Genomic DNA, 26,434 nt, shown 5'->3' with positions numbered 1-26,434 from the left:
TAATGGCAGGCACCCTGAAAACAGAGAGATGCTGCCTGTTTTGGAGATAAGCCGCTATGGCGGATAAGTGTATCCGAATGGAAGCATATGCCAGACTGCATTTGTAAAGATGTAACAAATAGCAGATGATATTAGGAATGGATGCATCTTGCGGGTTGATATTGTGTTCTGTACAGTAAATGACAAACCGCTTCCATTTTGCTGCATAGCAAGCTCTGGTAGTGGGCTTTCTTGCCTCCTGGATGATGTCCATGCATTCAGGGGGCAAATTAAGGTAGCCAAACTCTAAGACCTCAGGAGCCAGATCGCCAGATTGAGCTGTTGCGGATCTGGATACTGAATGTCACCACGGTTCTGCGTCAAGAGCCTGGGTGTGAGGCGCAGCCGTCGATGCGGCACCAGGGAAAGTTCTAGAAACGTGGTGTACCATGGTTGGCGTGCCCACGTTGGAGCAACCAGGATGAGCGTCATCGAGTGTTGCTTTAGCTTTCTTGCCACCAGCGGAATGAGAGGTGCTGGGGGAAAAGCGTACGCAAATCTGCCTGACCAGTTCATCCATATCGCATTGCCCTGCGACTGTGTATGAGGGAACCTGGCGGCAAAGATTTGGCATTTTGCGTTTTCCCTTGTGGCAAACAGGTCTATCTCTGGATGACCCCACTGCCGGAAGTACGGGCGGAGTACTGATGGATGTAACTCCGACTCGTGCATCTGGTGGCTGAACCTGCTGAGCAGATCCGCCATCTGATTGTCCTTGCCCGGGAGGTGTTCCGCCATGAGGAAGATGTTCCTCTGAATGGCCCACTTCCAAATGCTCTGAGCCAGATGAGACAACTGTGGAGAGTGTGTACCTCCCTGCTTCTGGATGTAGTACATGGCCGTCATGTTGTCCGTCCGGATCAACACGACTTTGTTGCACAGATATACTTTGAAGGACTTGAGTGCCATGAAGATTGCCATCAATTCTAGATAGTTGATGTGCATCTTCTTTTGCTGCGACGTCCATAGTCCCTGCACCGTGTAGTGGAGCACATGAGCTCCCCACCCCTGGAGAGATGCGTCCGTTGTGAGGATAATCTGTGGCACAGGCTCTTGGAACGGTCGGCCCTTGCAAAGGTTGTGTGGATTCCACCAATGCAGAGAGTTGTATGCCCGACCGGTAACCAACACTAGGTCTTTTAACTGTCCTTGAGCCTGAGTCCACTGATGTGCCAAGCATTCTTGGAGCCGACGCATATGCAAGCGTGCGTGCGGGACTATGAAGATGCAGGAGGCCATCATGCCTATCAACTGCATGAACACTCTCGCTGGGAGTGAGTGTTGCGGTCTGAACCTCTGGATTAGCGACTGGATGTTGTCGATCCTCGCTGGGTTTGGCTGAGCTGTGGCAGCCAGAGTATTTATCGTCGCGCCCAGATACTGCCGCACATGGGCTGGCTGAAGGTGTGACTTTGGATAGTTTAGTGAGAACCCCAGATTGTGAAGGAGGTGAATGGTGTGGGACATGTCTGCGGCGCACTGCTGTGCCGACTTGGCTTGAACTAGCCAGTCGACCAGATAAGGGTAGACATGTATGCTCTGTCTCCTGAAGTGCGCCGCCACTGTCGCCAGACATTTTGTGAACACTCTGGGGGCAGTGGTCACTCCGAAGGGGAGGACCTTGAACTGGTAATGCCTGTTTTGGATAGTGAACCTCAGGTATTTCCTGTGGGATGGATGGAGTGGTATGTGAAAGTAAGCATCCTTGAGGTCCAAGGTTGCGAGGAAGTCTCCTTGGTTCAACAATGGAAGAACCTGCTGCAGTGTTAACATGTGGAAGTGTTCTGAGAGAATGTACTGGTTCAGGGGGCGTAGGTCCAGAATCGGTCTGAGCGAGCCGTCCTTCTTTGGAATTAAGAAGTACAGGGAATAAACCCCAGTGCCTTCTTCCTCCACTGGCACGAGCTCTATTGCGCCTTTTTGCAGCATCACAAGAACCTCCTGCTGCAATAAGTGCAAGTGCTCTGCTGACATAGTACGGTGTCTTGGGGGTATGTTTGGTGGAGTGGATGTCAGCTCCAAACAATAGCCGAACTGGATACGATTCCTGACCCACCTGTCTGTGGTGATGGACTTCCAGACTGGCAGGAACTGTTGGAGTCTCCCCCCGACAGGTGTTGGATGGTCGGGGGGCAGTGACAGGGAGTCACTGTTTGTTGGTGGCAGAGGAACGGGAACTGTTGTTGCCTCTGCCTCTACCCTTGGCACTGTTTTCTCTGTATCCACCTCTGCCCTGCTTGGTGTACGAGGATTGCGCACCACTTTTATTGAATGGCGTTTGCTGTGACATGTGCCCTCTGTTAACACCTCGATTGCCTGAGCGACGAAAAGTGTTCCCTCTAAACTGTTGTGACTGGAGAGCACCCATGGACTTGGCAGTCTCAGTATCTTTTTTGATTTTCTCCAGGGTGGTGTCCACCTCTGGACCAAATAACCTGTCCGGGTTAACGGGTTGGCTGAGGATAGTAGTCTGTATCTCTGGCTTGAACCCTGAGATGTGGAGCCAAGCCTGACGCCGTAACATCACACTAGTGTTGATTGCTCTCGCTGCCGTGTCCGCAACGTCTAGCGCACACTTTATAGCAGCGTTGGAGATGAGCTTTCCCTCCTGGATAAGCATTTCAGCTCCCTCTTTAAATTGGTCTGGAAGGTGTTGCAACAGCTGCTCTAGGGTGTCATAGTGTGCCCTATCGTATCTGGCCAAAAGAGCCTGCGTGTTTGAGATGCGCCAGATGTTGGCCGCCTGAGCCGCTACTCTCTTCCCCGATGCCTCCAGCACTTTTGACTCTTTGTCTGGGGGAGGAGCTTCACCCGTGGTTTGGGAGTTCGCCCTCTTGCGGGCATTAGAGACCACCAAAGAGTCCAGAGGCAACTGGCCCCTAATGTAGGTCGGGTCGCCAGGTGCCGGTCTGTATTTTTTCTCTATTCTAGGGTTGACAACCCTTGATCTCGTGGGTTCCTTGAAAATGTCTGCCGCATGCTTAAGGACCCCTTTTAGCATTGGAAGAGTCTCAACAGTTTTTTCAGCAGTGGAGAAAGTGTCAAAAAGGAAGTCAACCTCCACAGGGTCAGCATGCATTTCCACTTTATGGTTCGTAGCTGCCCGTTCAAGCAAGGCATTAAATGCCGCAGAATCCTCTGTGGGAGACTTTTTACGTTATAAATCTGAGGGTCATGGACTGTCTGCTGGTCCCCTTGATCACCTGTGTCCATCCACGAGTCCTGTTGCTCATCAGGCTCTGTGTCTTGAGGAAAATTGTACTCCTCATTTTTGCTCCCCTTCATCTCCATCAGAGCAGGTGGGTGAAGGTGTGGCACTCCTCCTAGGCCGTGGAAGAATTTGTTCAACCAGTACTGGCATGTCTGGTGCTGGCTTCTTGCGCTTTAGAGGGATTGTAAATGACCCCAAAGGCTGTGATGTTATTTTCCTTTTGTGAAGCGTGAGCTTCCTGGTGTCGGCATCGATGAAATGCTCCGACCCTTCTTCTAATAAAGGTTGTCGATGACTCAAACTCCACCCGGGTGAGTTGGTGTCGAAACCTCAGAGTCCTTGGGCACCGACCGTGGTGCGAAGGCCTTCGGCGCCACCTTAGGCGGTAACGTGTAGAGGATCGGCATCGAAGTCTTCTTCGGTGGGCCATCCGGCTTTGGTGCGAAGGCGTTTTCGGTTCCGGTGCCGAAGCCTTGTCCCTAATTCGCTTGAGGGAGTCCGAGACCTGCTTCGTAAAAGAAGCAGATGGTTTCGTCGAGCCGACCGATGTCCTCGGTCCACCCCCAGGGGAAGACCCTTGCGTCGATGACTTCTGTTTGTCCGTTCGGGGCGCAGGAGCATCCTTGACTGGTGCGCTTCGATCCTTGTCCACGGCCGCAGACGTCGACGCCGACGGCTTCGGATCGGCAGGCTTGACTTTTTGCGTCGGGACCTCAGACTTCGGCTCGGCGCCCTTGGCTGACTTTGTCTCGACGGGCCTTTTGCCTTTCGGCTCGTCAGACCTGCCTGATGTAGGCTCGACAGTCTTCTTGGACTTTGGCTCGACCGCCTTGCTTGACACCGGCTCGACGGCCTTCTTCGAGCACGGTTCCTTGACCACCTTCGGCACCATTGCCTGGTCGACAGCTTTCTTTGGCTTCGAGGCCTCCGAAGACGACGGCGTCGATGGTGGAGCGGACGTCTTTGGTTTCGATGGCGCCTCGGCCATCTTTGTTTTTGTCGACACCGATGGTTTCAGTTTCGGTTTCGATTTCGATAATGGCGGCTCCGCTGAGGTGTCCGTAGCCGGGCCGGAAGGCGGGGCCGTGGATCGTGGTGGAAGGCCTTGTGTAAGGCCGTGTGGCGATCCCGCGACCTGAGCCTTTGTAAGAGTACGAACGGGGCATAGCTCTTCCTCCGAGCTATCTTCCATGGCCCCATATGCTTCTTCGTCGTCTCCTACCTCATCGACGACTTCCTCTAGGGTTTGGCCTTCGACGTCCGCTCCGTAGTCGGACTCGACCTCCACCGGTGTAGGTGAAATCTGCAGTTGAAGCTCTTGCTCGTCTGCCTCTTCGTCGTCGAAGATATCCGCCGGTGCTGGGGCCGATCGCTGGGCCTCGAGGCGCGCCACGCGCCGCATCTTGATCGTTTTCTTCGATCGAAATCTGGAACAGGCCATACAGTTGGCCTCGTCGTGGTCCGGCGACAGGCACTTGTTGCACACAGGATGGACGTCAATGTGTGGGTACTTGGAACCACACACGGGACAGTTCTTGAACGGACTCCGTTCCATGCCGTCGAAGTCTTGCTGCGTCGACTGGGCCTCGATCACCGAAGAGTAACACGACTCCCCGGATATCCGACTCGACGAGTTGGAGTATAGTCGGGACCGAACGCGAACAATACCGACGGTTTAAAGAAGGCCTTTTGGCCTTGAAAAAGTTCTACAACGATTCCGAACAGGAGATGTCGAAATCACATCCGAACCCAATGGCGAAAAAAACAATCTGGGGATGGAGTCGATGCCCATGCGCACTGTAGTCCAGGGGAGGAGCCACCTATCTCGTGATACTTCGAAGACTCTTCCAGGACAACAATGTGCAATCATCCGGACCCAACACTAGGCGGCGATCTATGCTATAGATATGAATTTAGCAGCCCACATGCCTCGAACCTATGGAAATTGTCTTGAAGGACAGATTATGTGGCAGCATAGCCAGTGGTTGCTCTGTTGTGGACTAACAGAACGGGCCCTTCATTCTGCTTTGCTGCATAGTAATTGAAATGCAGTGCAAAGTGCACATGAACTACTCACAATTATTGCCCTATGCATTTCACTGTTGTATGTTCACTAGCTAACATGTCAAAATAATTCTAGATTTGACTTACCCTGTCTTATGTGACTTTATCATTATCTAGCTTTTATATGGCACCCAGCTGCTGCTTGTTTCGCATTAGAGCACTCAAACATTCCCACTTTAAAAAAAAAATGATACCAGTGGCCCTGGATAATTGGTATGGGGGATGTGTGGTTGTACTATGGCTTATGTGGTACATGCAATTGGGTCCTACTCCCTTTTGAGATTTTTATACAGGTAATATATAAGGCTTAATGGCTATAGTGGATTTGATACCAAAACAAAGTAACTGCTATAGTTAGATATGTTGCAATGCTTTGTGGCTTTCTTTAGAGGATAATGATGTGTGTTGCAGGCAAGATGTGCGTTTGCATTTGATATATATATATATATATATATATATATATGCCATAAGTCTAAGTTACAAGCATTTGCAATGCAATAGGTCTCGCATTTACGCAAGTTTAGCTATTGGCATTGTAAATGACAATGCCTTTTTTTTTATATATCTTAAAAACGAAAACAAAAATAAAAGGCATTATTTGCAATATCAATAGCACAAACTCCTGTACATGCGAGACCTATTGCATTGCAAATGCTAGTTGCTTTTGCTGAGGCTCTTAGTGAAGTGGGAGGGCAGGAGCACCCGCAGCAGACCTGAGATTGCTCAATGCTTTTTACTAAACTGCCCGTCCCTCCTCGAACACAAAATCGAAATTGCTGACTTCGTGTCCTTTCAGTAACCTGCAGTGCTCTTCCTGGTGGAAACCTGGCTCCAGGCTCAGTCAACTAGGGACATTCTAGAGGCTATACCCACAGGCTATGTGAACGTAAGACTTGATAGACCTCATCAGAGGGGAGGCAGACTGGCGGAGGTGTACAAACGGCACCTGGTTGCAGTCTTTTTGAAGTCCAGATAAGTGGATCTGAGGCTGCTTTTTTCTCACTATCTTTAACGGACCGCTGCTCTCTTAGCAGTTTTTTGATATACTGGCCCCCTGGGCCTGCCTCCCTATTTACCACAGCCTTATTAGACATAATTCTCTCATATGCTCTGCGGTATTCTAACCTCCTAATTTTAGGCGATCTTAATTTACAATTTGATGTCTTGGCCTGCCATACAGCCACAAGCCTCACTGAGGATTTAGGGTTGCTTTATCTCCAACAGCTAGTGCGGGACTCTCCTCACACCCAGGGCCACATTCTTGACTCCATAATTGTAATTCGGCCCTGGTTAAGGTAGCCCCCCCTCCCCTCCCCAATTCCCATTGCTTGGTCAGATCAATTCATTATTCACTTCCAGATTCTTGACACATTTCCTTTGCCTGGCCCGCTACCAGCCTACTCAATTAAAGCCTGTAAATGAACCCTGATGACCCTACAGGCCTTTTCGTCAGCCCTGGGTTGCAGGTCTTTAAGCCTAGGCTCCTGTCCCCACAATGCCAACCAGCAGGCATCTGCATGGATTGAGGAGGCTTTTGACTCTATAGCTCTCAGAAAAATGCAGCATATCACCAGTTCTAGACCCTCTGCAGAATGGTTCATAGATGACCTCCTACGGACAAAAAAGGAATGTAAGCGCCTGGAACCTAAATGGTGTAAAAGCTATCACATTTCAGACAGACACATACCTATAATGCACTTAAGGAGTAACAAGATAGATGAGGTGAAAAAACTCCTCTTGTGCGATTTTCAGAATAGTTAAATCTCTCACGTCATTAGACTCCGTGTCAGCGGTTAGGACCCCAACCATCAGTAACTGCAATCAAATTGCTATTTGTTCTCAGACAAAATACCCTCCCTATATGACTCTTTTCTGGAAAAAGCTAAGAATGATAGTTTCCCTCTTCCTAGAACATCACTTCCCCCCTTACTAGAAGGCTCCTTCAGCATAGAGAACATTTCAGTAGAAGAAGCCTGCTCCCTCACTACTAAAATAAAATTTGGCTCCCTGCTAGATCCGGCCACACCGGCAATATTGGAATGAGGGCTCACGGCTATCCCTCCAACGTTATATACACTACTTAATTTATCTTTTGAAGCAGGACAACTACCAGCTGAGTGGAAACGCGCTATCGTGGTTCCTCTTCTTAACCCCTTCCGTGCGGGGCTGTTTCCCCCGCTGTGCTGGGGCGGGGGGGGGCGCGTACAGCGCCCCCATGCTCATGACGAGGTCAGCTCGTCATGAGCTACGGCGCTCCGGTGCTCATGACGAGCTGAGCTCGTCATGGCCACACCCGTTCCAATGGAACATCAGCACTGCAGGGGAATCAGCCCAGCATGCGAGCGTTCCACGGAACGGGCGAGGTTATGACGAGCTCAGCTCGTCATGAGTACCGGAGCGCCGTAGCTCATGACGAGCTGACCTCGTCATGAGCACTCAAAGGGTTAAAACCCCTCAATCTATCCTTCTAAGCCAGAGAACTTTCAACAAATTTCGATCATTCCATTCTTTGCTAAAGTCGCCGAAAAACATGCAAATTTACAACTATAAAGTTCATTGATGAGAAAGAACTCCTTAATGAGACTTAATCAGGGTTTAGGCCGCACTACAGTAGGGAATCCACCCTCCCACTAGCCACTGAGGAGGGTATGTTAGCTGATGAAGGCAAAACTGCTGTATTAATCATGCTAAACTTAAGTGGGGCTTTTGATGCCATATCATACAGCCTGCTTTTAGAACGGGTCTGGATACAGAGTATAGGGTGAAGAGCCTTTGAATGGTTCACCTACTTTTTGCACAATCATTCATTCCAGGTGTTTCAGAAGCTGTAATCCTTGGAAATCATCCCATTACAGCAGGGAGTGCCACGGGGGTCGGCTTTAGAACGGGTCTGGATACAGAGTATAGGGTGAAGAGCCTTTGAATGGTTCACCAACTTTTTGCACAATCATTCATTCCAGGTGTTTCAGAAGCTGCAATCCTTGGAAATCATCCCATTACAGCAGGGAGTGCCACGGGGGTCGGCTTTAAGCCCAAACCTGTTAAACCTGTATCTCCATCCCTTAGCAGACGTGATTTAACGCCACAGTGTGAGGATTGTGTCCTATGCTGAACGCTGATCATCACTCTGTGCGCCATGACGGTAGTGCTGCAGCGAATTTCAAGACTTGTCTCATGGAACTTGCGCTGTAGATGGATTCCAGCTGCTTGAGATTGAATACAGAAAAGACAGAGGTTTTGGTGATTGGGAAACAGCCTTCAATATGATCCTTGGCTTGGTGGCCTTGTGAATTGGGCCCCACTCCGATACCTAAACCTAAAGTTAAAAATCTGGGCATCACCTTTGATGCATTGCTATCCTATGATAATCAGATTACGGCCACGGCTGGTACCCGTTTCGGAGTGTTAATGATGGTCCGAAAGTTTCTGGGGACTTTACCGGAATCAGCTAAGAAGACTATCATACAGGCTCTGCTGGCATCCTGTCTTGATTACTGCAATGTTCTCTATTTGGGGGTCTCCAAAGGCAGGTTAAGGATGCTTCAAAGGGTACAAAATGCTGCAGCCCTGCTGCTACAAAAAATTCCAATACAGTAATCCATAAGCTCAGGACTTGCCGAACTACACAGGCTCCCTATCAACCGCACAGTCTCTTTTAAAGCGCTCTGTTTTCGCACAGGATACTCAATCAGTTGGGCCCAAGATATTTGTATCCTCTGATTCAAGCCTATACTACTACCAGACACCTCAATTCCTATTGGGCGGCGCTGACTGTGGTCCCTAGAGCAAATAGATTGCACTTGGGGGACAGTTCCTCCTGACTCCTTGCTGCTAAACTCTTGTACTCTATGCCATTGGACCAGAGATTGGAGCCATCTGAAGCAAGGTTCCGGAAAAATCTTAAGACCTGGTTATTCAGGCAAAAAACGTAGGACTGTCTGGCTGTAGATGAACCTGACTTGATCAGACAATTGATCTTAGTGCTGCATCTCTAGCACAGGGACACTCCTCAGGAGTAACCAGGGGCTTTACAAACTTCCTAACATAACATACACATGGGGTGGTTTGTGGATAAACTGGCAGCTGCTGTGGAAAACCATACTTAAGGTGGCACACACCACATTAGGGAACATAAACACAACACATATTACACACAACAAACATGTTGCACATATTTATGAACGTGTCCCCCTTGTCCCCACCGAACAAATGAATACATATCTCACACTTGGACATGTATGGAATTTGAAGCAAATATAGCCCTGTGTGTGTATACACTGCACGTATTTGAAGGTGAACACACAAACTTAGTAAAGAAAATCTGGATAGGGAAATAATTCTCTTCATCAAAGATGCAACTTATCTAACATAATCACCCCAAACCCAATAAGATCACACCACAAAACATGAGACACTGTGAATCATTGCCTCCACATCCCATGTATTCAAAATTATTGCAGGATTCCATGTCAGCTAGACCAACAGATGCCTTTCACACATTCTCCAGCAGCAAATCATATTTTCAGGTTTGTCAGTACAATTGCTTCATTAGAAATGGCTTTAACTACTAATCCCAGAATGCATTTGCTTGGAACTGGGCAGGTCTACATCATGTGATACACCCTCTAAAAACACATTGACACGTATGGTTTTACAGAGTTGGATGGTTGCTGCAAAATTATGTATCTCCACAAAAATAACTTCAACCACAGTAAGATTAGGTGGCGTGGCAGTATAACACCAGTGAAGCCCATGTAGCTTCTGACGGTGCACACCTTTGCCCTGTTCTCAAATACCTAGGTGCACTCAAAACATGTTGCCAAATGTGAAACAAAAGGCATTATAGTAACATCTGAACACTTGTATCAGAGCTAATAAAAGGAATATGTACACAGTATACAAATCAATACCACCACAATCACTGCTCTGAAAGGATAATGTTACTTACTCAGTAAGCATCTGTTCTTGGCATGTAGAGCTGTAGATTCACATGCTTTACATACTCCTGCCATCTAGTGTTGGGTCCGGATGTTTGCAAGTTGCTTTTCTTCAAAGAAGTCTTTCCAGTCATGAGGTAGGTGACTCCTCCTTTCGGTGATAGTGCGCATGGGCATCAACTCCATTGTTAGACTGTTTTCCCGCAGAGGGTGAGAATGGAGTTAGTAAGTAAAGAATAGAGATGTCTATGCATATGTATATATAGTAAGAGAGAGAACTACAACAGGTACAGGTACCCGGACAGGTGGGTGGGCGCATGTGAATCTACAGCTTTAAATACCAAGAACAGATGTTTTCTGGGTAAGTAACATTATCCGTTTGAGGCATGTGAGCTGTAGATCACATGCTTTGCATAGATTATACAGCAGTATTCTCCTAAAGAGGTGGCTAACCTGTAGCTGTTGGAGTTGTCTGAAATAGTGTTCTAAGTACTGCCTGGCCCATGTTAGCTTGTTGTCTCTCTAACACATCTACACAATAGTGTTTGGTGAATGTTGCGGTGTAGACCAGGTTGCAGCTTTACAAATGTCAACTGTGGGATGATTCCTAAGAAAGCCATAGTAGCCCCTATTTTGCGAGTGGAATGCGCTCTAGTGGGTATTGTTAACATTCTCTTTGCTTTTGCACAACAAGTTTTAATGCATTTAACAATCCATCTGGCAATACCGGACTTGGATATTGGATTGCCCTTGTGTGGTGCTGCAAAAGCGACGAAAAGTTGCTTAGTCTTACAAAATGATTTTGTCCTTTCAATGTAATATAAAAGGGCTCTTCTGTCACCTAATGAGTGTAGAGCTCGTTCTGCCACAGAATCGGGTTGAGGAAAGAATACTGGTAATTCAAATGACTGATTGGCAGATACTACCTTAGGTAGAAATTTGGGGTTGTATGAAGAACCACTTTATCTCTGTGAAGTTGGAAAAAGGGTTCTTCTATAGTTAGTGCCTGTAGTTCACCCACTCTCCTCAGTGAAGTGATTGCAATGAGGAAAGCAGTTTCCCAAGAGAGAAACTGTGGCTCACATTTATGCCTGGGTTCAAAACGTGGGCCCATTAAACTTGTGAGGACTATGGTAATATTCCAGCAGGTGGAAGCTTTGATTACTGGCACTCTAAAAAGCGATAAATGTTGCCTATTTTGTCGATACGCAGCTATTGCAGCGAGATGTAGTCAGATAGAAGTGTAAGCTAATCCTGACTGCTGCAAGTGTGACAGGTAACAAATGATATTTTGTATTGAAGCATCAGAAGGGTGGATGTTGTTATTGCAATAGATAACAAAACATTTCCATTTGGCTGAATAACAGGCTCTTGTAGTAGGCCTTCTGGACTCTCCGATTATGTTCATACAGTCTGGTGGTAGATTTAGATAACCAAACTCTATGACTTCAGGAGCCAAATCGCGAGGTTCAGTTGTTTGGAATCTGGGAATAGGTAAGCCAGACCGGAGAATGATCAGCTATGCCCCTTACCAAATGACGGATTTCTTTAATGTAGGGCAACTGATGAGCCTGAATAAATATCTATGCATGATTGGCTATTGTGTGCTCCGGAGTAAAAGGTGAATTTCAAGGTCTAGGGGTTGTTTGCCCTCCATACGTCCACCAACCCCATCGCATCTAAATAGTGCGATAGGGTGGTGCTTTGACCGTGTGTATTTCTAGGAGGTTTACTGTCTTTTTGTCCAGAGAGCGCCATAGGTCACCTCCAAGTATCAAGTCTCCTTCTGTTAGCTCCAGGAGTATTGTACTTAGGTCCGGTAGTATTATTTTTTGTAATGTTGGGGAGTATGTAAATCGTTAAAATATTCAAATGGCCCTTTTTAGATAAGAGCTCTGGTTGGTTGAAATGACAATTAGCTCTTGATTATTTACCGTGCTGCTTGCATTTTTTTGCATTAAACTGAAGTTAGATTTTTGGGCCTGTGGATCCTTTTTGTACATAAATGTGTACACCACCTACATTGCATTGGATTGACATTCTCATGGCTTCCTAAAATATACATCAATCCCTCCTACTCACCCACAACAGAGATAGAGGGAAGTTGGCGGAAAAGGAGGAGGTGTTGTATTGAGAAAATACACAACAGACATCTATACACCATGCCATGGGCAATAACCCAAAGCCTAAACCAATCACATGGGTAGTGCATAGACACTCGTCTGCAAGCTGTTCCATCTCTTGCAGAAGCCATCCTGTAAGTCTCGCACTGTGGTTACAGCATTCACCACTCTCCACAGTTCTCCTCCACATTGCCCTCAACTAACTGAGGGTAGTTATCTGCATCCCTGCTCCAAACAACTATAACTCATTGTCTGTGTGTACCTGTGTGCTCTGCTGGTGCTATTATGGGAGATGAGAGTCAAATGGTTTGGTTGTGTTGCTTGATCTATTTTGCAGGTGTTCTACCAGGTGATGCGCATTGACTGATGTGCCTGGGCAGATTTTCATGGTGTCATTTGTGCTTCTCATCTGCCACTGTCAAAGGCAACTACTGTCATTCCATAGTAGCAGTTGTCTCTAAATATTTCCTAGGTAGTCGCACGGTACGCTGTAATTAAAAAAAAAAAAAAACGTAACTTATAATTGTTATTCCTTACCTGTTATCATCACTTTACTAAAGTGGTATTAGGTTGGGAAAAATATAAAACCTAATATTTACCTACAACCAAGGCCCTAAGCCTGATCACTGGCAAAGTGGCCATAAAACAGCAGGGCTAACTTAAATTTTTGTAAAGGCAGTCATTATTAAATCAGAAAAAAGGCTTGTCATCGCCATGCGCCGTGTTTGTATTGTGAAATTTCGCAAAATTCAACAAAAATACAGCAGTCACAGATATAAGTTTAAATGCCTTACAATTAAAAAAAAATATTTACCCTAATTGCCTGCAGTACCCAAAAAGGGCCATTTGCGCACCGTGATATATAATCCTGCCAAATTTCATGTAAACCTCTTCAGCCATTTCCGCACTACGACAAATCAAATAGTCTACGAAAAATGCATTTGTGGAAAAACATGTTTTGGGACTTGTTAGACTTGGCCCTTTTTGGTAGGTTCACCCCTAAACTTTTTGCCTTAAGCCTCTGACATAGAGGTAGTGATTTTAGGCCTCTGCGCACTTTAGCACTGTGGCCCAGTATAAAGTGCGTGCGCACTCTGAGAGCGTGTGGTGAGATTGGCCTGCCCTCCCATAGGAATGCATGGGGGATATAGGTGTCCATGGTAATTCCTGATATGAGGGGAGTGCAGGGTCAAGTTTAGTATATGCGAACTCGTGAGAATTAATGCTGCGCAATAATGTACGCAGATTTATCATGGTTATTTTAGAAATGCCACTTTTAGGAGTTGGCATTTCTGTGTGCTTTGCCTGCCTACATGATGTGAATTGCATGTCTGGCTTGTGAGTGACAGGTGCTGGCTGATGTGGATGGCTCCAGGAGCCAGGATGAGTCTGGCCAGTGGTGAATAGGGAGATCTGCATGTAGATGGGAGGGAGGAGTTGCACCTGGGACCTGAATAGGGCTGTGCCTTCCCTCCACAATGCTGGCCCCACCTCCTGTGGTGCGTCTGATGTCCCTGGCCTATCCTGTCAAAGGGAGAAAGTAGCTGAGCAAAACAAAGTGCTCAAAAGCTCCCCTGAACAAGTTGTATTTGGTTCTCCCATACCCTACACTTTTAGAATAAAGGGAAATGCTGTATAAAAGAAGGGGCTGTGACCCCATGTAAATGTTCTCACTTTTGGATCCTGACTCCTGCAGGGTGTGCTGCTTCTGGGGCCCAGAAGAACTTACTTGCCAGGAGGGCTGCCTCACTGGGCCCAGCTATGCACTGAAACCCTTTTGCCTTTCTTCTCAGCTTCCAGGACTTTTGCTGCATGGGAGCGCTTTACTTTACTTTGAAAATGCCAGCCTGGTAAGGGCTTTATTGTCCTCTCTAGGGAGCGCTTTACTTTCTACTGGCAGCGCTGGACTGCGCGCTGCTGCTGAGAGGGAATCTCCCAGTCTAGGGATTCCCCCCTCCTACTGAGCGTTGCGGGTGCCCACCCCGCTTATTTTTATTACAGTGCGCAAGTGCCCACCCTGCGTCTTTGCTTGCATTTTGATTAGTGCGCGGGTGCCCACCCGCTTCTACATTTATTTTAACTCTCGAGGGAGCCTACCCGAGAAGCATTCACCGCTGCAGCCCTGTTCAGAAAACCAGGAAGTCAGGCCCTCGCCGCCTGACTGTGGGAGGGGCCTGGTGTGCTCCACTTCCGCTTCCCCCTGCCTGGCGGAAGCCGTGCCGCGCCTCGCTGGTCTCCCTGGTGGAGAGAGAGACCAGAGAAGCCCCGCAAGGTGTTGCGTTGGGTGTCGATGGTGGAGGGGGCACGAGGCACATTGCCGGTGCCTGCCCCGCCGCACTTGAGCAGAGGAGATCGATGGAGATGCAGGAAGGCTACCAGAGCGAAGCGGGCCTCCCGTGTTGGTGAAGAGAGCGCCGCCTGCAGCCCCAGTCGTCCGGAGCCCCGCAAGCTCCAGGTGAGGTCCCAGTGAGGAAATCTCGAGCGGTGGCAGCTAGTCCCTGTGAGTGGGGCTCTCGATGGGCGGTGTGGTGCCAGTGGGGGCACCGTATCTGTATCCTTGAGCGGACCCGCTGTTGAGAGCCGTTCCAACTTGAGTTATATTTGTTTTAGGGCCCCAGGCGTGCCCAGAGCCTGTGCGCGGCTCCATCGTGGGCATGTGTATTTTAAGGGCCCGTGTGCTCCAACATGGGTCACAGTGATTTTCAGAGCCTATGGGGCTCCAACGTTTTGGCCCCATTATTTCTAGAGCCTGTGTGGCCCCAACGTTTTGGCCCCATTATTTCCAGAGCCAAGCCTATTTTGAAGGTCCCGTGGGGGCCAGAGGGCACCGTGGTGTCAGGCCCTATTCCCCGTCACAGCTGCCCCGCTTACTAGGGGGCAGCTGCCACGTTTTGGAGACAGGTTTATTCTTAGAGCTCTGGGAATCCTAATTAGAACTACATAGTGGAAATCAGATTTAATTTGACTTGTATCCTTTTATCTATTGTATCTATGTATTTGATTATTGGTTAATGTTGGACTTGGCCATTTTTGCAGGGTCATCTTGAACTTTTTGCCCTCCTCCTGTATTCTGTCTGACCTGCTTTTGTTGGTTTTATGACAACGCGAAAGCGCCTCGCATCACCGGAGAAGAGAATCGACGTCGCACCAGACACCGCCACATCATCGGAGAAGTGTGCCGCAGCCGCTGTCATCGCATCGTTGGAAGAGTGTGTCGCCGCTGCAAGCGGTTGCATCGTTGCCGAAGCACCTCGCCGGAGAAGAGGATCAACGTCGAATCAGACGCCGCCGCATCACTTGGAAGCATGTCACAGGGCCTGTAGAGGCTCCGAAGAATCGTTGAGTCGCTGCACGGCCATCGGGCGTGCACGCATTGTGTTGCATCCAAGAGAAGACGCCATCTTTGTTTCATTGCACCAGATCTTCATCGCATCACGGTGTTGCGGGCCGCATCGCCATGGAAGAGCAGTAAGAAACCGACACATCACCTCCCCTCGCAGAGAAGAACCGACCCATCCACTTCCCTGCAACACTTTTGTTGTATAGCGTTACGCATCCTAAGGTACATTGACTCAAAGTGTCGCATTTTACATCTTAAGAAAACTGAGGTAATTCTACCATTTTTAAAGTACGGTATTGTGGCTTTTTGTCGTTTGTGGTCTTGTGTTAAACCTATATAAAAATACTTATTTTTATACTACAACTTGTGTGGTGTCCATCTGTAGTGTTGTCACTGGGTTACTTTATGTTTTCACAAATGCTTTACACACTGCCTCTGAGATAAGCCTGCCTGCTCGTGCCAAGCTACCAAGGGGGTGAGCAGGGGTTATTTTAGGAGTGAACCCCCTCACCCTGACTAGACGCAACGGTCCCTATTTGGTCAATGATACCTACCTCTGCCAACTAGAGACCCCCAAATCTAGCAGTTTACATAATCATGTGACCATAAATGTGTCTTTCAGTTGTTCATGTAGTAATTCTGAAACTTTATATATGCAGTTTAGTTTATTTTCTGGTCTTCCTTGCCACTTTTAGTAGCATTATGCTACAAAGGAAGCCCAAAGTGAATTAAAGCCAATCGTAGTAATACAAATTGAGATATTAATGTTTTTCTTAGTGGCCAATTATCATGCCCTCTGTATAGTAGTTAGTGTAGCTCTCTGCTAGTTCACTTTTCCATTTTGTTGCACAGGAGTGCATAAGGAAGATGGTTTTTGTTAGGCTGTTTGGGCACAGTTTTATTTTGTGAGCCAGAGAGCAGGCAAAGAAAACGTACGTAGATTAAGATGTGTTTTACTTGTTATGTATTTGTTTATTGGTTTCCATTAGTATGTGACCATGAATGAGTCTTTCAGTTGTTCATGTAGTAAATTTGAAACTTTACATATACAGTCTAGTTTATTTTCTGGACATTCTTGTGAATTTATATAGTATAGTACTACAGATATCATTTCATGACATCACTTGTAATAGGAAAAATGATCATTTACACATACTCTAATGTACACTGCTATGAAATTTCAGAACAATCCATTCATCCACTTTGCTGGTACGTCAGATAGAAAAAGTCCATGTACAATGCATTGGGATCAAAACCTGCTTTGGAACCCCTCCTTTTTCCTTTGCAGTCCCTTGACCAATCACTGCAAAACTTGCCAATGTAAAAGGGAGAATAGGTCTGGAAAGGTTTGTGGAGATCCGTTTATTAAGGGTAAAAATAAGAGGAATTTCTATCTCTCGTAACAACAACTATAAAGTGGCTAATGTTACATACTGGCAGTCGCCAGTAGGTAGTTATAGTTAGAACCTAGTTTCCATAGGAAGGCATTTTTTGATTTGCTAATATCTTTGGCGGCATTTGACGAATCTTCGCGAAATTCTCCCAAAAAAATGTCTATCCAGGTCAGCTTCTAGACTGAAAGTTTGGGGGTGATTCGTCAAGCGGGGGCTGAGAAAAAAGGGGGTCCCAAAAAGTGTTTTCTCCATGCTAATTTCCATAGGAAACTTTAGCCACTGCTACAGCCCGAACTGCTGAACGGAATTACACAAATTTTGCAAAAAGGTAGCCTTGGTTCAGAAAACGATCTTTTTGTTAAATGGTGTAAATCCGTTCAGTAGTTGCTGAGAAATTAAAAAAATAAGAGTCAAAGTTAGTTGTGTTCCTTTACAGTTGAGTTATATATCCGTTTGTGTGTCAGATATACATGGTCATGTCCTACCACTGACCCATTTTGTTTAATGTGATACGTAGGTGAAAAGAATGGGAGAGAGCCTGACAATGCAGAGCTGGTGAGCCTCAGTAAAAGGCTGGTAGAGAGTGCCGTGCTGAAGTCCCCCGGGACTGCCACCCCCCGAAGATTCCTGCTCTCGCTTACAAAATCCAAACCGCATTGCTTTTCCACAAGAGGAGCTGCATGTCAGCAGCTCCCCATGTGGAAAAGCAATGCCGGCTCCAGCAGGAGGAGGGGAGCCGGCAGGGACCGTGGGGGCATTGCGGCTCCCCCCACGGTCCCCAACGAAGAGGCCAGGCCCTGGGGGATGGGGTCCCTGGGTTCATGAGTGGCCTAGGAGTGGGGCCACGTGGCCTCCCTCCATCACTAATTAAAAAATAAAATTAAAAAATAAGCATAGCTCTAGGGATGGGGTCCCCAGGGCCACTTGAGGCGTAAGGAGGGGGGCTAGCGCAACCCCCCTCCTTTAAAAAGAATTTAAAAAAATCAAAATGTGGCCATACCCCGGGGGATGGGGTCCCGGGGACGAAATTGGCCTCGGGAGGGGGAGGTCACGCTGCCCCTTCCTGTTTTTTTTAAAATCAGGGCCTGGGGGATGGGGTCCCCAGGGCCCCAAATAATTTAAAAGGAGGGGGGCCACGAGGCCTATTTGCACAGTGGTGCATGGAGGGGGCGGGCATGATGTGACAAGTGTGTAAATGCGCCCTGTGGCGCATTTTAAGTTAGGGGATTAAGTCCCCTTGTATCCTGAGGGTCCCTGGGGGCCAACTAGCCCACCAGGGACCTCCAGTATGCGCAAGGGAGCTGCATTGTAGAGAGGTGGTCCAAGGTCACGCCCCCTTTTTACACCACTCTGCAAGGCAGCTCTGCGGCGCTTACTAGAGGTACCTGGTGGGCTAGGTGACCCCCAGGGAGCCTCAGGATTCAAGGTGAATTAATTCCCCAAATGAAAACCCACCAGAGGGCGCGTTTGCGAAGTGGTGAAGGGAGGGGGCGGGCCTGATGTGACATGTGTGTACTTATGCAATCACTCCACCAAAACCCAAGCACCTATAAATTCACCATGCACTCTCCTTGCAGCAGTCTAATCATCCAGTCACTACCCATGCACTCATGCAATGACCCATGCCTAACTCATGCACTGCTACAATATCCTGAGCAGTACCCATGCAGTCCAGCCATTGCCCTGTCACTAAACATGCACTCCTCCAATCACCCATCGAGCACCATGTACTTATCTAATCACTCTGCCAAAACCCAGGCACTTATAAATTCACTACGCACTGTCCTTGCTGCACTCTAATTATCCAGTCACTACCCATGTACTCATGCAATGACCCAGGCACTAACTCATGGCAAATACAGAGGAGGTCATGCTCATTATAGGGGTACCCCAACGAATACTGTTCCCTAGTGTATGTAGGTGTTTTCACTGTATTCTAAGTGTCTTTTAGCATAACACTGGCTCCGGTCCTGGTTAGTCATAGTCAGTTACCACCAGTACTCGTCACTAAAAAGTTGGGGGCACAGGAGGACTTTCTGCTCCTCTGTTCGTTCTTTCTGCACATCTCTTGCTTCTTCCTGCACTTTTCTTCGTCTTTCTGGACTTCTGTTGCCTCTTTCTGCATTTGACTTGCTTCTTGCTGCGCTTTTGTTCCTCTTTCTTCACATGCCCTAATTTGTATGCATAGTTAGAAATGAGCATTTAAAAAACCATTCAAATTCACTGAAAAAACCATAGGTGTCAAGCACGTTATAGTTCGAATTTAGCATTTAGAAAACCTTAGAAATTCACTGAAAAAACCAGAGGTTTCAGGGACGTTATAGTTAGTTGGACATTTGACTCGTACAATACCATAGAAATTCCCCTGTTATAGTTAGTTCAGCTAACTATAACTCGCGCCACTGCAATGCACTGCTGATGACGTCACATATTACATCATTCATGACATGGTCAGTGACATCACTGATGACATCTCAAATGACACCACTGATGACATGACTGATGACGTCATCCACTTCAAAACCTCCTCACACTCTAATATAATTTTTCATACACCCACTGTAAAATACAGACTACCATTTTCGAAACCATCAACACACCAATACCAGTTACTACATACGCACTAACTGATTCCTAGGTCTACACACACATCCACTCATTCACCCATACAATCACTCATACATACAGTCACTCATCAATCCAACACTATATAATTTGCACTCATACACCTATACAGACACTCACACACTGCCACTCATCCATGGAGTTACTCACACACCTAGTCAGTCATGCAAAGGTTCAATCACTCTCCCATTTCCTCACCTACACAGTTATACACATACCACCTCACTTATTCAAACATATACTAACACATACTTACTCTCTTATACAATCACTGATACAAGTTCACACTCATCTATACAGCCACTCTCACAGTCACTAACTCTCACGTATAGTCGTTTATATACTCCAAGTCTCACATACACTGAGTTTTACATATGTAGTTACTAGGACATGTACCACTGAGACATCCAATCTCTCACCAACACACCCATACACACACTCACCCGCCCATACAGCTATTTCTATGTGCATTCTTGAACACCCATACACCCAGTGAATCAACCACTCACACATCTATGCACAGAGGCACACACCTTCCACCCACCCACACACACACTCAGTCTCCCATGCAAATACTCAGGCAACCAATCAATACCCAATGTAGACACTCATGTAGCTACTGACCCAACACATGCAGCAGCTTACACAGCAACAGACATACTGATACACATATTCAGATAGTTTAGTCACTAACCCATGCATTTAGTTAGACACATTTAATCACTCACTTATACAGTCAGTCACGCACATACTAAATCCTCCATCCAGACACTTATACACCCACTCATTCTTTAATACACCTTGGCATATATATAAACCATATTTAAACTTTAGAGAAACACACAGTCACTGGATGATGTCATCCGTGATGTCATTTGAAATGTCATAAGTGATGTCCTCATTGATGTCACTGACCATGTCATGAATTATGTAATATGTGACGTCATCAGCAGTGCATTGCCGGGGAGCGAGTTATAATTAGCTAAACCAACTATAACGGTGGAATTTCTATGGTTTTGTACGAGTGAAATGTCCAACTAACTATAACGTCCCTGAAACCTATGTTTTTTTCAGTGAATTTCAAAGGTTTTTTAAATGTTAATTTCGACCATAATGTGCCTGAAACCTATGTTTTTTTCAGTGAATATACATATATAATATACATATATAAATGTGTGTGTGTGTACCAACCACATTTTTCAAGTTTAACGGAAAAATATCTATATAGCTATAGAGATATATATATATATATATATATATATATATGTATATATTATATATATATTCCTTTCACCGCATTAGAGCCATAAGTAATTTTGTTTCTGTTAAACATGGTGAAGACAGCTGTTAATCTTTCCATAGACTGAAAATACTTAAGAGGCAAAAGCACTGGCTGTGGGGTGCAGCAGGCAAGAAAGTGGGAGGAAAGGCTGGGTGGAATTGTGTAGGACACTAAGGGGCCGATTAGGATGGCGGACGGACTTGCGTCCGTCCGCCACCCCTGAGTAGGAGGGACCGTCCGCAGGGGCAGCGGCGGTCCCTCCATGGCAATTAGGATGTGACCGCCACCCTGGCGGTCACATCCTGTATGTTTTACATTGCGGCGGCTGCTGCTTGAAGCAGCACCCGCCGCAATGTAAAAAACGAAAGCTGTGCATTTGCATGCACAAAGCGGCAGGCACCGCGCGGTGCCTGCCGCTTCGTGCACGCAAAGGCAGGGGGGTACCATAGGTACCCCCCATGTGCACCCCCCACGCAACCTTCACCCAGGGGGCCCGCAACGGGCCCCCAAAGTGATTGTCCGTATGCTTTTCCACGGCGGAAAACCCGCCGCGGAAAAGCATTACTTTCCCTGCATCCTAATATGGCTGGCGGTGTCTGATAGACACCGCCAGCCATGTTAGTGCTTTTCCGCCGTGGTCGCCTTCCGACCGCGGCGGAAAAGCGGCGGACAGATTGTGAGACCCACCAGCCATCCTGATTTGGCGGTGGGTCTTTCAGGCCTCCTCGGCGGATTTCCCGCATACTCCGGGCCGGAGTATGCGGGAAATCCGCCATCATAATGACCCCCTAAGTGAGCACTACAAAATACAGTGGGAGTGCAGGAAATGGGCAATCTGTAGGAACTGCGTAGGATACTGTGATGAGCAGTGGTGGACAGCATTGGAGCACAGCTGCAGAGTGCAATAGTATAAATGTTTGAAGGCAAACTGTTGGGGATGAAGCACATCAGCAGGTTGAAAGTAGCAGGGAAGTGATGTATGAGTGAGCTATGGGAATTTTGTAGAATTGCTAGCTGTAGGAGCAGCCGCTGTTTCAATCTGTACCAAAGTTCACAGGAAAATGAGATCAGGCTAAGACCTACAGGAACCCTGTAGTCGGGGATGGTAGAACAGGAGTGCAGTGCTCCACTCCATAATGCTAACTTACCCATCCCCCGCTGCTCCCCATCCATTCCTGCAGGCTCGTCTGAAGATATGTCACCATCCAATCCACAATGCGGTCCACAAGCGTTGCCATCTCCTTATTCATGCTTTCAGCACAGAGTGCAGCTCCAAAGACAAAGAAGGCTACGACGCGGCCCCAGTTCACACCGCCCTGGAAGAGCTCGTCCACCACGTCGGCAAAACGTTGGTAGGCTGTCTCAGGCGTAACATGCAGCTGCATGGAAACATCACAGAATGCCTGCCGGAAGCGGACCTCGAACTCATCACCAGCCGCCCGCATAGCCGCATGTAATGCACATGCCGGCTTCTCTGGGGCAGCAACCTTGCATCCATAGCCCTTTTGGCGCAGCTTGTACCACACAAAGTCCTCCACCAGGGCACGGGTGCTGAGAGCAGATTCACGGGTGCCGTTCGCCATGCAGGACTATGGTGTACCAGGCGCCCAAAGCTGAAGAAAAGAGGGAAGAAAAGGGGAGTTGCATAAGAAAATAATAGGAAACAGTCATCACATTTGGGAAACTGAAAAATATTCAAGACTCAAGAAGAAAGATTAGGGGCAGGAGCTGGTGGATGGGATGCCAACTGGATGGTGCAAGAACATGGGGGAAATACATTCAAAACAACCAGCTGCACAAAGTGTAATAGACCTTGGTAATTAAAGAAAAGAGACATGGATGAAACACCAACATGAGGGCACCAAGTGATGAGAGTGAAAGGCTGCAGCAAAAAAGATTCTAATAAATAAGAAATGGGAATATCAGTGGTAGAATTAACAACACTTAAAAGTTAGAAGCAGGAGGCAAAGAATTGTAATAGTGATGATAACCACGTGGAAAAAAAGTAGGCGTGAAGGTGAAAACTTCAAGAGAAAAGTGCTAAGGTAATAAAATGTACAGGAGAAAAACTACCAATAAAAGAAAGGAGCAACCGAAGGAAAACATCAATGGAAATTCGACAAAAGAGGGAGAAAGTAGGTGCAAAAATGTAGTACAACATCTGGATAATTCATGGATAAATTGCATTGTCACAGGAACATGTACAAACATACGTAGGAAGTCAAAGAAGAAAGGGGTGAGTCATGGCTCAAAAATCAACAGCAAAGTGCCATAAAACAAAGGCAAGGCAATATATTCCATGGTAATTCAGGGGAAGCGAGTGAAAAACATAAATGCAACAGGAAAGGACCAGGAAACACGTCGAAGAAAATTATTAATAAGACAAGCAAAACAAAGAAGCAAATCTCAAAAGAAATGGAGGCATATTATTGTACAAAAATATGGCAGGAGAATAGTAAAATGAAGATGCATAATTAGGAGAAATATCCACTCCCACCTGCAGTTTGATTATGCATCTACCCAATATTATAGCAGCACAAAATACGTTTTCAGAAAAGGAGCTTAATTTTACACAAGACTACAGGCTCAGAAGGTTCATTCATTGTTCTAGCTAAACCCAAGTTGGCGTTAAGGAACAGGTTCATTAGGTTTTTGGCAATCTCAATAGATGAAGAGAGGAACTCATCTCAAAACGGTTTTGGAAGGCTTAAATGGTCACCAGGTATGTTCTTCAAATGTTCTCCTTCATACCAATCCCGCTGACTTCAACTGGTCCAGAACCAAGCAGCCAGGCTAATCCATGGCCAGCCTAAGTTCAGCCACACCAACCCCCTTCTTAGGAGCCTTCACTGGCTCCCAGTGATTCAGCGCAGCCTCTTCAAACTTGGCTGCCTGATCCACAGAGCCCTGTCATACCATGGACCCTCTTTTATTGCTTCCCGAATCCATCATTATGTCCCTCCCGCGACCTACGCTCCTCCAGTCTGAACCTCTTGTCCCCTTGCATATTCAAAAGAAAAAAACACGGTGGTATGAGATTATCGACCCAAGCACCACTTCTTTGGAACTACGCCAAATACCCTCCTATTCACAATTCAGGAAATCGCTTAAAACTTGGCTTTTCTCCCAGGCATACAACTAACTCCTACATACTGCCTCAGTCTTAAGCCCCTCCACCCAAGCGCCAAGAAACCGCTGGTGAACGTGCGCTCTATAAATAATTTTATCATATCATATCACATCTAATTTGGCTAGATATCAAGAAAATGCCAGAACAACTGAGCGGGTTTGATATTGTTTAGCGAGGCCCAAAAGGCAAACTTCAGCGATTTGCTCTTGAACTGAGCTCTGATGGAGGACTTCATGGCAACCACCAGGTTCTCTGCAGAGACAGCAAAGTGGGTAAAGGATCATTTATAAGGAACCGTGTGTCCAATGTAAGCAATTGCAGGGAGGAATGCAGCACATTCTCGCCCTTCATGGACAGATCACTGTTATGGGGAAGCGAACTTTAATCTTCAAGAGTGGCTGGGTGTTACTAGAATGATGAATGTCCTCAGCTGCCACATGTTTTAGAGCATCTTTTGATAACTCCCGTTTTTCTATATATTACTATGCCTTAATCTTTGTACTTAAATTCTCAGCAAGCATACATATACAGTTCGGCATCTACAAAAATGATCTGTATTGGTGGTAATCACATAATCCCACTCAAGTTTAGAAAATGTGCTAGAAAAAAACCCAAATTAAAAACGTTACCAGTACTTGCAAATTCTCAGAATGGTTATTGGGATGTGGAACAAATGATTTTTGCACGACTTTGAGAAAACCCAGCAAGTATGTCAGCCAAGTGAAGGGTCACACCTCACCCAAATCTCTTTATATTACATGTATTGACACTATTCTCAATGTGTTAATACATGTTTTCAAGACACTTCTTGTGTTAACTCCAGCAGCAATGAACATTAACAACCTGCTAAAAAGTACCTTATTATATAGTTCATTGAATCCTGGGAAGGTATATCCTACAAAGAACGACACAGTGAAAAGCTGAAAAACAGTTTATTATCAAACAAGCATAAACCTTCAAGCTTGATAATCATCTTTTTCCTGGCATCGTTCTCAACGTGTACTTTTGTTTTAACAAACATGGCTTTTTTTTGATCAGGCATCATCACACTTACTTCAACAGCAGCAGAAAGTGAACTGCTGAATAACTAACAGTGGCAGGATCTCTCTCTTTAGGTGGTGCGAGGAATAATATGGCATCATCAAGCTTACCCTCGACAGTGATGCACGTTCAATAATCAAATATTAGTATGCAACAAAACTACAGACATCAATCCGGAGGGTAAGGGAATAAAGAAAATATTTCTTGTGAAGCTGTATGAAAAGCCTTGAGATGCATAGACCAACCTGATCAATTCTGTGCGTAGTGTTTTAAAGAAATAGGTTCTTGGGTAATACAGGATGTTGAGGAAGTAATATAAAAATCGAGGCAGAATAACCATCTTGATAAGTGACACTCTGCCAGCCATTGATTGCGGAACGGCAAACCATCTCGTGGGGGAACATCGTTTACGACGCGTTTTTTACACCGCAGTGCCTTTTCCCCGCAGCTATTACAACGCAAGTCGTTACTACGACTTGCGCTGGTTGGCGCTGTGGGATAAGGAATCTTGCAATTTCATATTCCAACACCTTCCCTACTGTTACGGGGACTGGTGTTGGAATATAAAATTATAAGATTCCTAAATCCACGCCCTCCAACGCAAGTCGTTGTAACGACTTGCGTTGTAAGACTTGCGTGGTAAAGGCATGCGTTGTTACAACATGCGTTGTAACAACGTACATCCATCTCGTGACACTATCACTTAATTTCATAATTGCTGTGCCATAGTTTAGTCTCAGCGTCTCCTCCCTATCTCTGGATATTTGTATCCCCAGATATTTCAGGTCAGTGTGACACCATTCCATTGGGTAGTCCAAGGGAAAGTCGGGCACTGCAGATGTTAGTGGATAGAATTGCGATTTTCCCCAATTAATTGTTACTCCTGATAGTCCACCAAAGACCACAAATTCTCGCAATAAAGCATTTAGCTTAGTCTGACATACAACGTAACATCGTCCGCATAAAGTGACACCGATATTTGAGGCTGCAGACACCGAAAAGCACTATCATGATGTAATTGTCGTTTTCGATAAGCCAGTGGCTCTATCGCGATCACGAAGAGGAGCGGGGACAGTGGCCATCCCTGCCTTGTACCTCTTGTTATTACTATTGGGTCTGACAGGTGCCCATTTATCAGAATGTTGGCCATAGGCTCAGTGTATAGCAGTTGCACCCATGCTATGAACACAGATGGAAACCCCATCTTCTGCAATACAGTAAAGAGGTATCGCCACTCCACAGAATCAA

The 26,434-nt window shown here is 46.5% G+C and overlaps 1 protein-coding gene across 2 annotated transcripts in view; it reads right to left on the bottom strand.

The window, feature by feature from the left end:
• Nucleotides 1-26,434, bottom strand: part of BCL2L2 (BCL2 like 2) — a 212,701-nt gene that overhangs the window by 38,273 nt on the left and 147,994 nt on the right. For both annotated transcript variants that reach the window (XM_078644981.1, XM_078644982.1), the window contains one exon: nt 22,164-22,628. In XM_078644981.1, the coding sequence (XP_078501107.1) occupies nt 22,164-22,598 (435 nt within the window). In that variant the 5' untranslated portion in view covers nt 22,599-22,628. The remainder of the gene's footprint in view (nt 1-22,163; nt 22,629-26,434) is intronic.

This window comes from Lissotriton helveticus, chromosome 5_1 (genome assembly GCF_964261635.1).
Source record: "Lissotriton helveticus chromosome 5_1, aLisHel1.1, whole genome shotgun sequence".
In the NCBI taxonomy this organism is placed as follows: Eukaryota; Metazoa; Chordata; class Amphibia; order Caudata; family Salamandridae; genus Lissotriton; species Lissotriton helveticus.
This window is presented reverse-complemented; position numbering and strand designations above follow the sequence as displayed.